The 13,017-nt window shown below is 39.0% G+C and overlaps 1 protein-coding gene across 1 annotated transcript in view; it reads right to left on the reverse strand.

The window, feature by feature from the left end:
* The window catches only part of LOC150090312 (chorion peroxidase-like), a 60,085-nt gene that overhangs the window by 9,978 nt on the left and 37,090 nt on the right, over positions 1 to 13,017 (reverse strand). Inside the window, exons 6-8 of the mRNA XM_090390259.1 lie at positions 7,177 to 7,281; positions 6,245 to 6,358; positions 3,491 to 3,626 (exon numbers count right to left, since the gene is read on the reverse strand). Of these exons, the coding sequence (XP_090246385.1) occupies positions 3,491 to 3,626; positions 6,245 to 6,358; positions 7,177 to 7,281 (355 nt within the window). The remainder of the gene's footprint in view (positions 1 to 3,490; positions 3,627 to 6,244; positions 6,359 to 7,176; positions 7,282 to 13,017) is intronic.

Below are 13,017 nucleotides of genomic sequence, written 5' to 3' on the forward strand. Positions count from 1 at the left end.
TTTAGTTCAATTCTGAAAGATGCGTAAGTTGGATGTTTGGTTTTTAGCTTGAAAGCACTACCCGGAATTTCCAGCTCCAATAGTAGCTGATCCATCTGCTGGGAGGTAGTATTGGGATCTAGTCTGCTGACAAAAATATTATTACTTTTAAACATCGGACGATTTCTATTTCTAATTTTAATACAAGACTGCGTATTTTTTGTTCCTATTATGCTACTATATTTGTTTCTTCTGCGTGGAACCTTGAAACTTGAGGAGTTTGAAGGCAAGCTATTATGGGTAGGCACTTCAGGATTAGGAATAGATGGATAATTTTGACAGTGCACGTACATACTGCCAGGTTTCTGTTGATTTCTAATTGTGGTGGGTATCAGTTGCAAGCTTGTGTCAACAATACGCTGCGAAGATACACGATTCTGCCCTCTGAGAGAATGAGAGATAGAACTAGATCTGATAGATGGCGCTGCTATTGTTTCTGGAACAAATACTTCAGCATCTGGTCTGAGGACTGGATCTGCAGCAACTTGATGAACATAAGAAGGGCAAGGTATTGGAGGGCTCTCAACCATTGCCTTTAGCTCAAGAAGCATGTGGTAGAATTTGCATTGTTGGTCTTCTATTCGGAAAAGATGCTGCTTAATATCATCATTCTCTCTAAGTTGTTTTCTCAACATTTCTTCCAGGGTAACAACTGAGATTTCTTTGCTCGGGGATATTGTAGGCAGGGGGAGCGGGTAAGAAATGTCCTCAGTCTGTGTGGTGGCATCTAAGCTTGACTTCCTTGAATGGTGAAAAGGCTTCGGAGATGGTAATACATTGACAAAAGGAGATGAAAGATTTTTAGAGCTGCATGGGAGATCGGCATTTGTTGGAGTATTCTGACAGTTTAGCTTATGTTGACTAGGAGACTGTAAATTTGAGCTTTCATTGTTGGCTTTTTTACAGGAAGGACATCTCCAATTATTTTTTAAAGCACTTGATGACTTCGAAAAATTTTTAATTAATGAACAAAAATCACAGTTAATGATACTGCAACCTTTACAGATAACCCAATTACGAACTGTTTTTTGACATCCATTGCATGAGACTGCTTCTTTAGGTGCCATACTGAAGATTTAAAAAAATGACTGAGTACCAGTAAATAGAAAATACAAACAAGCAGGTGTTCCGTTATCGACACAGCAGGGTACTGTAGCGAAGAGTTAGAATGTCTGAGTAGCTGGACTACAGGTGAGATTGACGTAGGTGTGGCTAACGGAAAAATTGCTGGAGGGCTACAGGACTTGACCCAAAGCAGGGACAATGCCAAGGTCACAAACGGTTTTATGACAAAGAAGGCACTACTTTCAACGGTCAACCAGCGTTTCTGTATGTAGCTACGGTAAGCAAAGGCTAGCGATAACGTTGCACACTATAAATTTAAATCTGAAATAAATAGTACTTATCTTTACGAAGTCTTCATAAAAACCATTCAAGCTGCTCAATATTCATCTAAGGAACATGTCGGTGCACCACTTTACAAAAATTCCATTTAAAAAGCACTTATAAATTATTATAAAGCAGGAGCTAAATTACAGACGTCTAACACCTAGGCCACCTAGCGTTACTGATTATACAGCGAAACGAACAGAAAGGGTTTTAGATGGTCAAGGATCGGATTAAAGAGGATTAAACAAGAAAAGGGAAAGGGAAATGAGAGAACATTTTCGAGATATAAGGGACGTAGAGGCGGAAAAAGCGCGCAGTTTTAGGTGAATTTGGAGTGGTGTTTTTAGAGGGTTGTGGAAGTCGAATGGGATATGGAGAAGTGTAGGAGCAGCCGCGAAGAATTTTAGAGCCGTGGTCTTAGCTATCGGCGTGGGTTGAAGTTAAGTTAGAGGGGATCGACTTAGAAATGTGGGTGAACATCGGGTCCAAAAGAAAGTTTTCATAAAGTTATGAGTAACATTTTGGAAGCTTCAGGAATAAGAGAAAAGGTTGGAGATAGGAAGGGGAAGAGCATAAGAGGCTCAAGAAGATTCGAAATGGAAGAAATACCGCGCTTAGTAGACTCTAAAGGACGTTCCTCTAACTATTGTCCTGAGGAATAATAATAATTTGCTAAAAAGAACCCCTTAAGAGGCAATCGGTGTTCCTAAAAAAACTCTTGACTTTGTACAAAATAGTAATTAAAAATGGAATGAGTCTGAACTCTAGGAAGAAAGGTACTTTATGGTGATTATAATTAAAAATTTTGTTGTGTGATGAATAGTAGCTTGGATTTATTATGAATAATTACTTGTATGATTTTAGTACGATTAGTATATATAGAAATAGTACTTTATTGAAAATGATATTGTGAAACCTCATCAGTGTAAACTGTGTAATGGATGTGTTTTTAAAAATTCTTTAACCATTGCTAGTGTCTGGAGTTAGTTGTGTCACCCTACTGAGTTTTCTAACCGGATTTGGAACTTCCATTAGAAGTCAGAGGCCCTAAATCAAACACTGATTAAAGTAGGAAATATTGGCTTTAGCCAGCTAAATTTTTAGCAATAGGCTTCAGTCAGAGAGAAAAAGAGAACGACAACAACAGTCTTATAATTTTATTGGCCGAGATTACAGTTGTATTGAACTGTACTCTCTGCTAATAAAATGATTATTTATTTATTTAAATTCCGCTAGTGCCCATTATATGAACTAAATGTTGTTTCCTTTTAGTAAACTTTTGATATCTACAATAGAAAGAAGTTAGATGAAGTCAAATCGAGTCAATTTTCCATTGGCAACATTGACAACTCCTCGGCTCGCACCACAGTGTCAGTGAAGCAATTTCTGACGGAAACATAATCGATCCCTCAAATGAAGAATTCTCCCTACTTCTCCAGTTTGGCTCAATATAACTTCTTTCTACTCCCAGGTATCAAAATTTCGATGAAAACGGTCAGATTTTGGACTTTTGGAGGAAGTTCGGTGCTGTGAAGTCGTTGGCAGAAGAGAGGGGACTTCATGCAGTTGCCTAGAGGCAACTGCATTGAACTTGCTAATTATTCGCCTCTGAAGGCGAATAATTAGCAAGTTCAATGGAGTTTAATTTACTTATAAAGTCATTCCTGGAACTTCTTAACCACACCTGGTATTATTTCATTGTTCGAGGCTTAGTGTCTGCGTGGGTAGCACAGTGGTATCGTCACCGTCCTCCCCACACCAGGGTGGAAAAGGCCCTGGTTCGAATCCCATCGATGACGCGAGGAACTTTAATGGGCTTTTTTCACTCCGTGGCTGAGTTAGTCGATCTCAGGCGTAGATATCGAGGTTTTTTCCCTAGAAACTGGGGTTTTTTGGTCCAGCAAACAGGCAAATCGACCAGAGAACACACTCAATTTACAGACAAAATAAATATATGGGTAGATGTAATCATTTATGGGGTACTCTAATATCATAATTTGGTTGTTCAAGGCTTAGTATATTCTGAGATTGCATAAAATCCCTTATGATACACAAAACTTACCTTGCTTCCTGAAAAATGGTCTCGTTGGTCCAATATGGATTATCATTTGCGAGAATCCTACTAATTTTGTTATGAAACCGAAGGAACTGAGTATGCATGCAGGTAAGCAGTGTCTGTTGGTTCACCCTTACGTCACCTATTCATGAATAAAAGAAAGTTTCAAAATCACTAGAAAACTCTTAAAAATAACAAAATCATGAGAATTCTGCAGTTTCGTTCCAGCAGTTGCACAGACAGGAATTGTGAAGGGGGAGGTTCAAAATCAACTGACCTGGGGTGTGATGGAAATTAGTTTCGATAAATTTTGATGAACTCTGAATAACATTTCAATAGCTTGTACATGTATTAAATAAAACATGCATTTTCGTGTTAGGGGATATGGCCCCTGCTAAGTTATTGCCTTCATCGAAACGGTCGATGTCTAAATTCCAGTTCGCAGAACAATTTTAAAAATTCGTAAATCGCAAATTGATGGGCATAAAATATTAACAATTTAACAAGGAAATAAACAAATAATATATATAATTTTTAAATGGAATACAATATTTAATTCATAGAATAGCCACCAGAAGGAATTTAAATTAAATAAATAATCATTATTGATAGAGGTTAGTTACAGTCCATTAGAATCTGAGGGCGAAGAACGTCATGCTTTTAAAAGAGAATTTTGAAGGGCCAGTTCTAAGCGTAGAATCCTTGATCTGTCCATGTAGTGTGGATTCGTCTGATGTTAGATCTAAAATTCAGATACTGAAATGGTAATTTGGCTTATATCTGGTACGTCAATTGGGTGTGAAAGATTTAAATTTGAATGCAATTCGATGGTTTTTAATCAACAAACCAAGGTGTCAAATGCCATGGTGTTTAATTAAAAAGTGCCAGTTGCCTTGGCGTCAATATATTATACCAATAAATTTCGTGTGTTATAAGATCGATTTTTTTTTGTTTTCTGATGGAAAATCCCAGGAAAAAAAAAACGTCTCTGCATAAGACCCGTCTTATTCGATCGTGCATGAAAAAGGCTCAATAAGTTTATTTATTTATCTCCGATTAAGACCAGAGGCCTCATTTCGGGATAGTGTCATGCATTGACATGGGTCAATACAAAAAATTAACATTAGTTCTTGGAGTCATTAATGAGAAATGAACCGTGACGAAATTTCAGTATAAATGACAAGTGATATAGCCAACAGCCTGCTGTAGAGAGCGTACATTTTTCAGCGTTCTAGGATATTCTTAATAACCTTAGAAACTACCCAAAGTAAACTTGTTTATTGCTAGCTCAATATTTTATTTTGAAAAAAATGCTGATTATATTCACTATCCTGTTGAAGAACTTGTACGAATCAGAGAACAAGACCGTATGTTATGAGTCTGTCCAGTGAATGCTTGAACAGTGAATGCATTATGGCCTAAGTTTCCAGTGCGCCATGAAAAAATAAATGAAGTAATTAGTGGAATCCAAGACACCATCCGATATATTTCGCCGATCAATTCGTAAAGATTGAAAGGATACTGTCTATACTTTTGTTAAAACTATGCATCTTAAAATTTAGTGTTTTACAAACTTCACAATTAAAATGAGAAAATGGTTCAAATGATGAAGTCCAAGTGCTGCCCGCATAACGTATAGCGTTGTTTCCCAAATATTCTTGTATGTGATTAAGGTAAAGGCTCAAGAAAGTCAGATTTTTGCTGCATCAGCCAAAAAAGAAAGAAAAAAAAGTTGTGTATACAACGTACACACATTCTTATCATACTCCTCCCGCCTCCAATAGTCCAATTCAGCTACTCCTTAATTTTGCCTTAAATATCAGCCTCGGCCGCTCATGGAAGAAGTTTATTACACTGGTTGACAACATACTGACTACATGCCAACTTTCTAAATTGACGTGTGCTCATTATTTTTGATTCATTAATTTCCCACAGTAGTTTGTATTATATTCCTAGTTTTTCTGTTCCATTTCAAAGTGAAAATTTCACTCATTTAGTTTACTTTTGTCTGTTCTCTCTAATGCCTTATACACCTCAGTCAGATCCCTTTGATATGTCTAGTTTCTAGGCTATATAACCCAAGTCATTGTACTCTCTCCTCATATAGATGTCCCTTTACTACCCTTGCCAGACGAGTCGCCCGTCTTTGGAGCCTTTCTCGATGTCTTTTTTCAGATGCGACTTCCAGACTTGAACACAATATTCCAAATACAGACTTACCATTGATTGAGACAGTAGTAACTGGAAAGAAGCAATATGTGGAGGAGTAGGCATAAACGCAGAGGCCCAGGACAATATTACCATCTCGCTCAACATCAGATTAAGTAATAATTCGCATGGCGTGAAGAACATTGTGATTGGACCACCGACGACTAGTATATGCTGTGCTGGTCTGATGAATCAATTTGCCAATACACCACGTGGACAGTAGGTACATGCGTGGGGGAAATAATATGAGTTTGTGATGTTGTGAATGGTGAAAACAAGACTGGAGACAAGTGTATTAAAGTCTTGGAAATTTTTCTTTGCAAAGTTTTATAATAAATGAAGACATACTTTTGTTTTAAGTTTGTTCTTGTTTTCTTTCAATGATTTATACTGAACCAATGAAGGAAAGAAACACCCATTCCGCTGCTAACATCACCATCGTTTCGTTTATGCATTACATGTGTCGCAATTTACAGAGGGAAAACCCCTTTCATCCCATCCCCTCCCAACCTCTAAAACTTAATAGTCATTTTTCGTCACCACGGACCTTACCTGCTGAAAAGCATATTTCATTTTCATTCGGACGACTGCATCTATCATTCTTGGGGGTCCTGCTAGGTGGCAATAGCTCGCCGTAAACACTCGGTGTTGTAAGTAATAAATATCCTATGGAAGAAAGAGATCAAAATTAATTTTCGACAGTTTAAAATTATTTGTGTTCACTGTACACGGTTTAGGGCCACTTAGGTGGAAATGCGCCGAAAGTGGGAAACGTGATCACTCGCCCTCGGATGATACGACCGAGAATAAACAGGGAAGAACCAAGTCTCAAGTGCCAACTGACTCAATTGGACTCTCTGGGGAGATTTTTCCCAGCAAATACTGTGAATTATTTTAATAATTTAAATATAGATCCAGAGAAACTATGTACAGACAAAATGTATAGGACAGAAATCTTTGGTAATGTGTACCGGCAGGTACAAATATAATAAGAAGACTAATTTAATAATTTATATAATAATATTTAGCATTTAACAACCATTAGCAATTAATTAAACCAACTTAACAATTAATTCATTAACCACATACTCTGTTTTTTCATCTCCAAATTGTAAATAAGTTCATGTAAATATGCTTGTAAATACTAATATAATGTAACCACACCCTCTAACCACGTGCTGTCTATGGGTGTCTCGAAAGAGAAATAAACAGATAATAATAATAATAAAATTCAACTGCTATCTTTATAGACACTTCATTTCCCTCTCGTTACTGCTCTCGGAAAACACCAGTTTTTTTCACATTGAATGTTGAATGTTCCGTAATATTGTAAACGTTTTAAACCTTGCAGAACAATAATGGAAAGGGTGATTAAGATCACTTTTCCACTATATATATATGTTTATGTGCGCCTATTTTATTGCGCACGTATACCCATTTTCCTATAGAAGAGAAGCAAATTAGAGATTTTAAAGATGGCTTACCTGTTCCATTCGCTTCACGAAGTGCTGCTGTTTCGTTTTGCGTACTTCCATACACTGTGGAAGCATCAATGAACGTTGTAATTTGATTCATTGGTCGTCTGGGACCTGTAATAATCAATATTATGCGTTTTATCAATACGATATACTAAATCACATTAGCAACATACAGTATATCTGGTATTTATAAAATAACAATTTCAGTGGCAAACTAATCAGCACATCGCAAGATAACATAAAGAAAACATATATTACAAGTTATCCCTTATTAATGAAAAGGTATACTTTCTCTCATGATTTGTAGATTAAAAGGTTGTAACATAAAATGAATAGGAATTGATGGTTCCTTTCCACCAAAACGTTGACTCCTATCTGTCAATTTTAATCGACAAACCATGACATGGAAACAGGTCCTGAGTCTCATTACGCAGTCTTTAGATCAGAAGGTCGGGTGAGAGTGTGAAGAATACCTCAGGAACATTGCTTACCACAGTTTATTGTGCCCTAGCGAAGTTAGGAGGCGAGGAACTCCTTCTAGTTGTTCGGAATCGGTCCGTTGCTTGTACTGCCAAAGTGACAACAACGCAGAGTTTTATCGTGACATCTTGTAAAATTCTATAATGTCCATGTTCTAGAGAAATCTTCTAGTACGATAATGCTCCATCCCAAAGAGTGGCCAGTGGAAAAATCTATTTTGAGGACTTCGGTTTCCAACTACTCATCTAGTTGCCCAGAGTGCAGATATAAATTTGACCTGTAAACCTTCGGAATAAACTGAAATGCTAGAACAGAATGCAAAAGTGTGTTCCTCTTCTACATCTGAACTGGTGACTGCGCTGAACAAGGAATGAAAAGAATTTTCTGCAACAAGAAACTGATTGAAAGCCTTCGGCTGGATCACTTTCACTAGGACTTTGAGCAGTTTTACTGAAATATTTTGTAATGTTTTGTAACAGTTTCACTGAAATGTGTATGCGCATGCGCGGATAGGGTATAGTGTTGTTGATTTGTGCTCCTCTAAGAAAGTTCTCTAAAGTATGGATTATTAAAAGTTTCCCCATAGTGTCATATACTGATGGATAAGAGAATGCCTGAATATATGATCGACTTTATACATGCAAGCAAGAAACAGGTAATTATTATTTTTACGTTTTAGGTTTACTACCCTATACAGTATTTATCCAGTTACTTACAAGGCTAAAGATCATAAGAATGGTCTGATGTATACTGGCAAATCGCAAAGCACTAAACTAGCAAGTACTCACGGCACTTAATAGGGTTAATACCAGAGAGAGATAAACCCTCCTGAAGCAAGTATCTAAGAACAAAGAGAAGAGGATTAAGTGTAGACTCCGAGTAGTATCTTTGTAAACTTCATAAACAGCGAAATTCTACTTTAAGCGAAATTTAACCGTAACATAGATGCAGGCGTAGAAGTGAGTTAATAAAGTATGCAATCTGAAAGGGATAACACCTCTAAAATGACACAGGAATGCGTATCTGTCACCAGAACCCTGAGGCCATCTTTAAATTCTGTACATGTAGCCTTAATTTTTTTACCCAGTTTGATAACTGAGTACAGCCTGCCTAGGTCCATCATTTAAAAAGTTAAATAAAGAAAGACGACTAAAATGGTCTTGTGATTTTGTCGTGACAGCGCGAGAACCAGAACAAAACCAGATCCGCCAACTAAAGAATTAACATCAGGAGAAGAGATAGAAAGTCCAGTTAACCCGGAAGATCAGGACAGTGTAGGAATTACACCCGCAGACATCTCGCAAAAGGAAAATCCGACCACAGCAAATAACTCTGAATTGAATCCTGATAAAGGTAATGGCGATAAAAGTGGCCAAGCGATCTGTGGAGAGTTGATAAACGCGCTTACGGACGCCCTCACTAATCACATTACTCAACTGACACAGCAGTATTTACCTCACATTTCTGAGCTCACATCCATCACTCTACCTCAATGCAACTATAACTCTCTTGCAGAGGAGATGCGCTTACTTCGTCAGGATAATAAACGGATGTCAGCAGAAATTCATCAAATGATATGTCATATCGAAGAACTCAACTGTTACCTAGCAATTGGGAAAATACAGCCGGGGAATCGAAATGAATTAAACGGATCCCACAACTGTGAGAAGCAAAATCAAACAGGATCTAACCGGGAGAGGGGGACAACCAACTCTCAACCTCACTTTGAGGTGTGCTTCTCCAAATGGGGCCCTTTCCACATCTCTGGCAGAGATCACAAATGCCAAATACCAGAAAGAAGGATAACGTAGCAGTTTTGTTCCTAACTGACGCTCCACAACAAGCAGCGACAGGTGATAACCGTGTACTAGCAATTCAGCAACCTTGTCCTCCACAGACCAAAGATAGTCTTGGTCATAATATCTCAGGTGATGGCAACCAGATGAGCCTAGAACAAAAAGAGCATTGCGATCCAGAATCAGTTAACAATCAATCGGTACTCCCGTGCTCCTCAAGCATAAATCCTTCCTATGCACAGGTTGCAACCATGCAGGTGACCGATGCAAGAGAAAACGCCTGCCCTCAGATTCTCCAAAATGAAGTAACCAAAACCACGCAGGTTTTTCAAACAAGACCGGCAAGCAGAACTGAACAGAGTAGATTCCCCAATACTGAGAGATCACCAACTCGTTGGAAAGGAAATAATAAGGACAGCGCCGCTCCAACCCAGGCCCTGCATCCCGCCCTAGCCTACAATATTGCCGCTGTTCAAAAGAGGAATAAAGTGTTTGTGTCACGACTAAATCCGTCCACGAAGGGGTCGGATATCAAGTCTCTGTTTTCTCTGGAATATGGAGTACAGGTGGAAGTAAGAGCCTTGAAGACGAGACACACAACTTATGCCTCCTTCATCATCTCATGTGCCCCTGACAAACAACGTATTGTGCTAGACTTCGACCCCCAGGAACCCTGGGCAAGCCCTATTTGGACAGGAACTATCAATCTCATACTACCAGACGCATGAGCAGCCCATTTGCATAGCAACCAGCAGAGATGACTAGCACAGCAATTTACTACATACCAGTGAAATTGTTTATGCAAAATGTCAGAAGCCTTGTTAACAAACTTGAGACATTACAGTTTCTTCTACATCTAGATGAGTTCGATCTAATTTGCATTACCGAAACATGGCTCCTTGAGGGGAACCAGCTGGAAATTATCACCAAACCCTTGCAGTACAATGTTCTAGTAAACTCGAGAGGTTCCAGGAGAGGTGGGGGTGCAGCAACATTCCATAAAGACGACTTTTTGGTTGGGAAAATGAAATACAGCCAGACGGATAACTTTGAAGCTTTGTGTGTAAATTTACCCAAGGAGACAGATAAAGTGCAAATGTGTGTAGTCTATCTACCCTAAACCATACTGAAGACACGAGGTTGGAACTCCACACATGGTTTATTTGTAACCTTGATTGTGGAATCCCTACAGTTGTTACAGGAGACCTTAATATGCCGCTGGGAAGAGAGCGAGATGCTAGAAGTGACCTTGATTCTATCCTTCATACGGTAGGGCTCGTACAAGTTGTAGATACCCCAACTAGAGGCGATAATATCTTAGATATACGTTATCACAATTTGGACACCATGCATATCATGTCACCCTTCTTTAGGTTCCAGTCAGGCCACATTCCGATCGACTGCAAATTCTCCCTGGTCCAAACAATAAATGCAGCTTACCACTCCCATCAACCTAAACGGCAAATAACGTCAAAAGCTATTTTTTCAGTCAAGTATCTGAAACCTGAAATAATTCTTAAACGCCTAACGTAGTTTAACTGGCAGAATCTATATACCCTCCCTCCGAGGGAAGCTTTATCCTGCTTAGCTCAAGAACTCAGACAAGAAGCGCTGGCTGGGGCATCAAAAGAAGTTCAGATAACATCAAGAACGTCCCCATGGTTCAAATATCATTCAAATTCAAACATCAAGCTCGCTTTTCATCGCAAGCAAAAGGCCTACCGACGATGGCAAAAGACAAATAATCAACAAGATCTCATCACATATAAAAGAGAAAGAGCGTTATTTTTAAAACAAAAATAATGGCTTAGAGGAAGCTGATTATCGATAGGAGCGACACTCGAAAGGAATACGCGCGTTTACGTCAAATCAGTCTACAATGGAAGGGAAGACCTTCATGGAATGGGAAAAACTGATCTTCGAGCAGCCCAATCAGCAGCATAATCAGTCCATCTTTCCAGTGGTAGGACCCACGAGCTACGCTGTATTCTTGAATTTTGCTATCTCGAGAGACCAACTGATCGAGATCATAAAGAAGCTACTGCTGAAATCAGTAGTAAGTCCAGATGGGTTTCCACTGTTCATTGTGTAAATATACAGCGTTTACATTGTTGATATTCTGGTGCATATTTTCAATCAAATAATCACTAGCGCAGATCCCCCAGAAATCTGGAACACGTACTTTGTGCGCCCAGTGCCAAAACACGCATCCGAAGGGACCGAAGGACTACAGGCCGATCGCCATCAGCTTTGGATTCCTGGAACTCTTCAAGAAGGCCATTAAGCCAGCACTTGCAGAACATTGCTTCAACCGCAGGCCTCCCTACCTCCACACAGTAATCAAAGGCAGGTTTACTAGTACCAACCTACTTGACACACACTTACAAGAATACAAATAATGCTCAGCGGCCGAGCGCAACTTGATGTCGTCTTCTTCGATTAAAAAGAAGCATATGACCGTGTCAGCATTGACCTTGGAGAACTATTTCAACGTGGCTGGTAATACTCTACGAATTTTACAAGCACTTCTAAAACATAGACAGCTTCTAATCACTCATCAAAACTATCAGTATAGGTGCCTGGTCACTAGAGGAGTACCATAAAAATGGATCCTTTCCCCCTTACTGTTCGCTGTAGCCCTTGAACCCTTCTTTGCATCACAACAGGACTTTCTGTCTTAAGCGGAAGAAATTAAATTCTACATAACATTATCTAATCCTGACCAAGCAGCTACCAACAATAAACTGGCCAATCAAATAATACAACAACTATAAATGCATCTAGATTCAATAAATCTAGAACTTAATCACGCTAAATCAGCCCAAATGATCTTTAGAAACAAAAGGTTAAGGAACAATATACAAATCTTTTCTGTTTATACTCCGGCATGACAACCAAGTCAGTAGAGTTTACAATAAATCGTTAATACAAATATTTATAGTATTTAGTAGTCACGGGCTTGAACCCGTATCGCAGGGGGACCTGCAGCAAAAGTCATCTCACATAAGGACTTAGGCTTAACGTGGGATGAGGGCCTCACATTTCAGAAGCATTTAAGCGTCACCAAAACGAAGACCTATGCAACAATGATGTGGCTGCTACGCCAAGAGCTCACAGGAATACATGATCCTCAGCTAATCATCCGATATGTCCAACGCTGCCTTTATCCCATTCCATTATATTCCTCCATCATCTAGTCCTCAGCGCCCAAAACCCTCTTCATCAAATTTCTCGGTTAGAGTACTGAATCCTTAAATGGCTTAACAGAATAACAGGGAGACAGTATACCATCTCTAGATCAGTGCTCTACTCGAATTTAAACGTGATGCCTTTGAAACGTCAGATTGCTGCCCAAAATATTCTAACACTCACTAAACTCATAACGGGACACAGATGCCCCCAGAATGGACGACATCGTTAGGATTTCAAGGGCAGCAGGACATTAGGTCGCCTAAGTGCTATGTTCCCCGGAAACACTATCCATCTTATCAACAGACTAGCGATTGATATAGACAAGTTCTGTGACTCAAAAGGATACAGAATAGAGAAACTACAGGAAACTTTCACGTGG

Source organism: Mastigoproctus giganteus, chromosome 2, assembly GCF_048544385.1.
Source record: "Mastigoproctus giganteus isolate SK-2022 chromosome 2, ASM4854438v1, whole genome shotgun sequence".
Lineage (NCBI taxonomy): Eukaryota > Metazoa > Arthropoda > Arachnida > Uropygi > Thelyphonidae > Mastigoproctus > Mastigoproctus giganteus.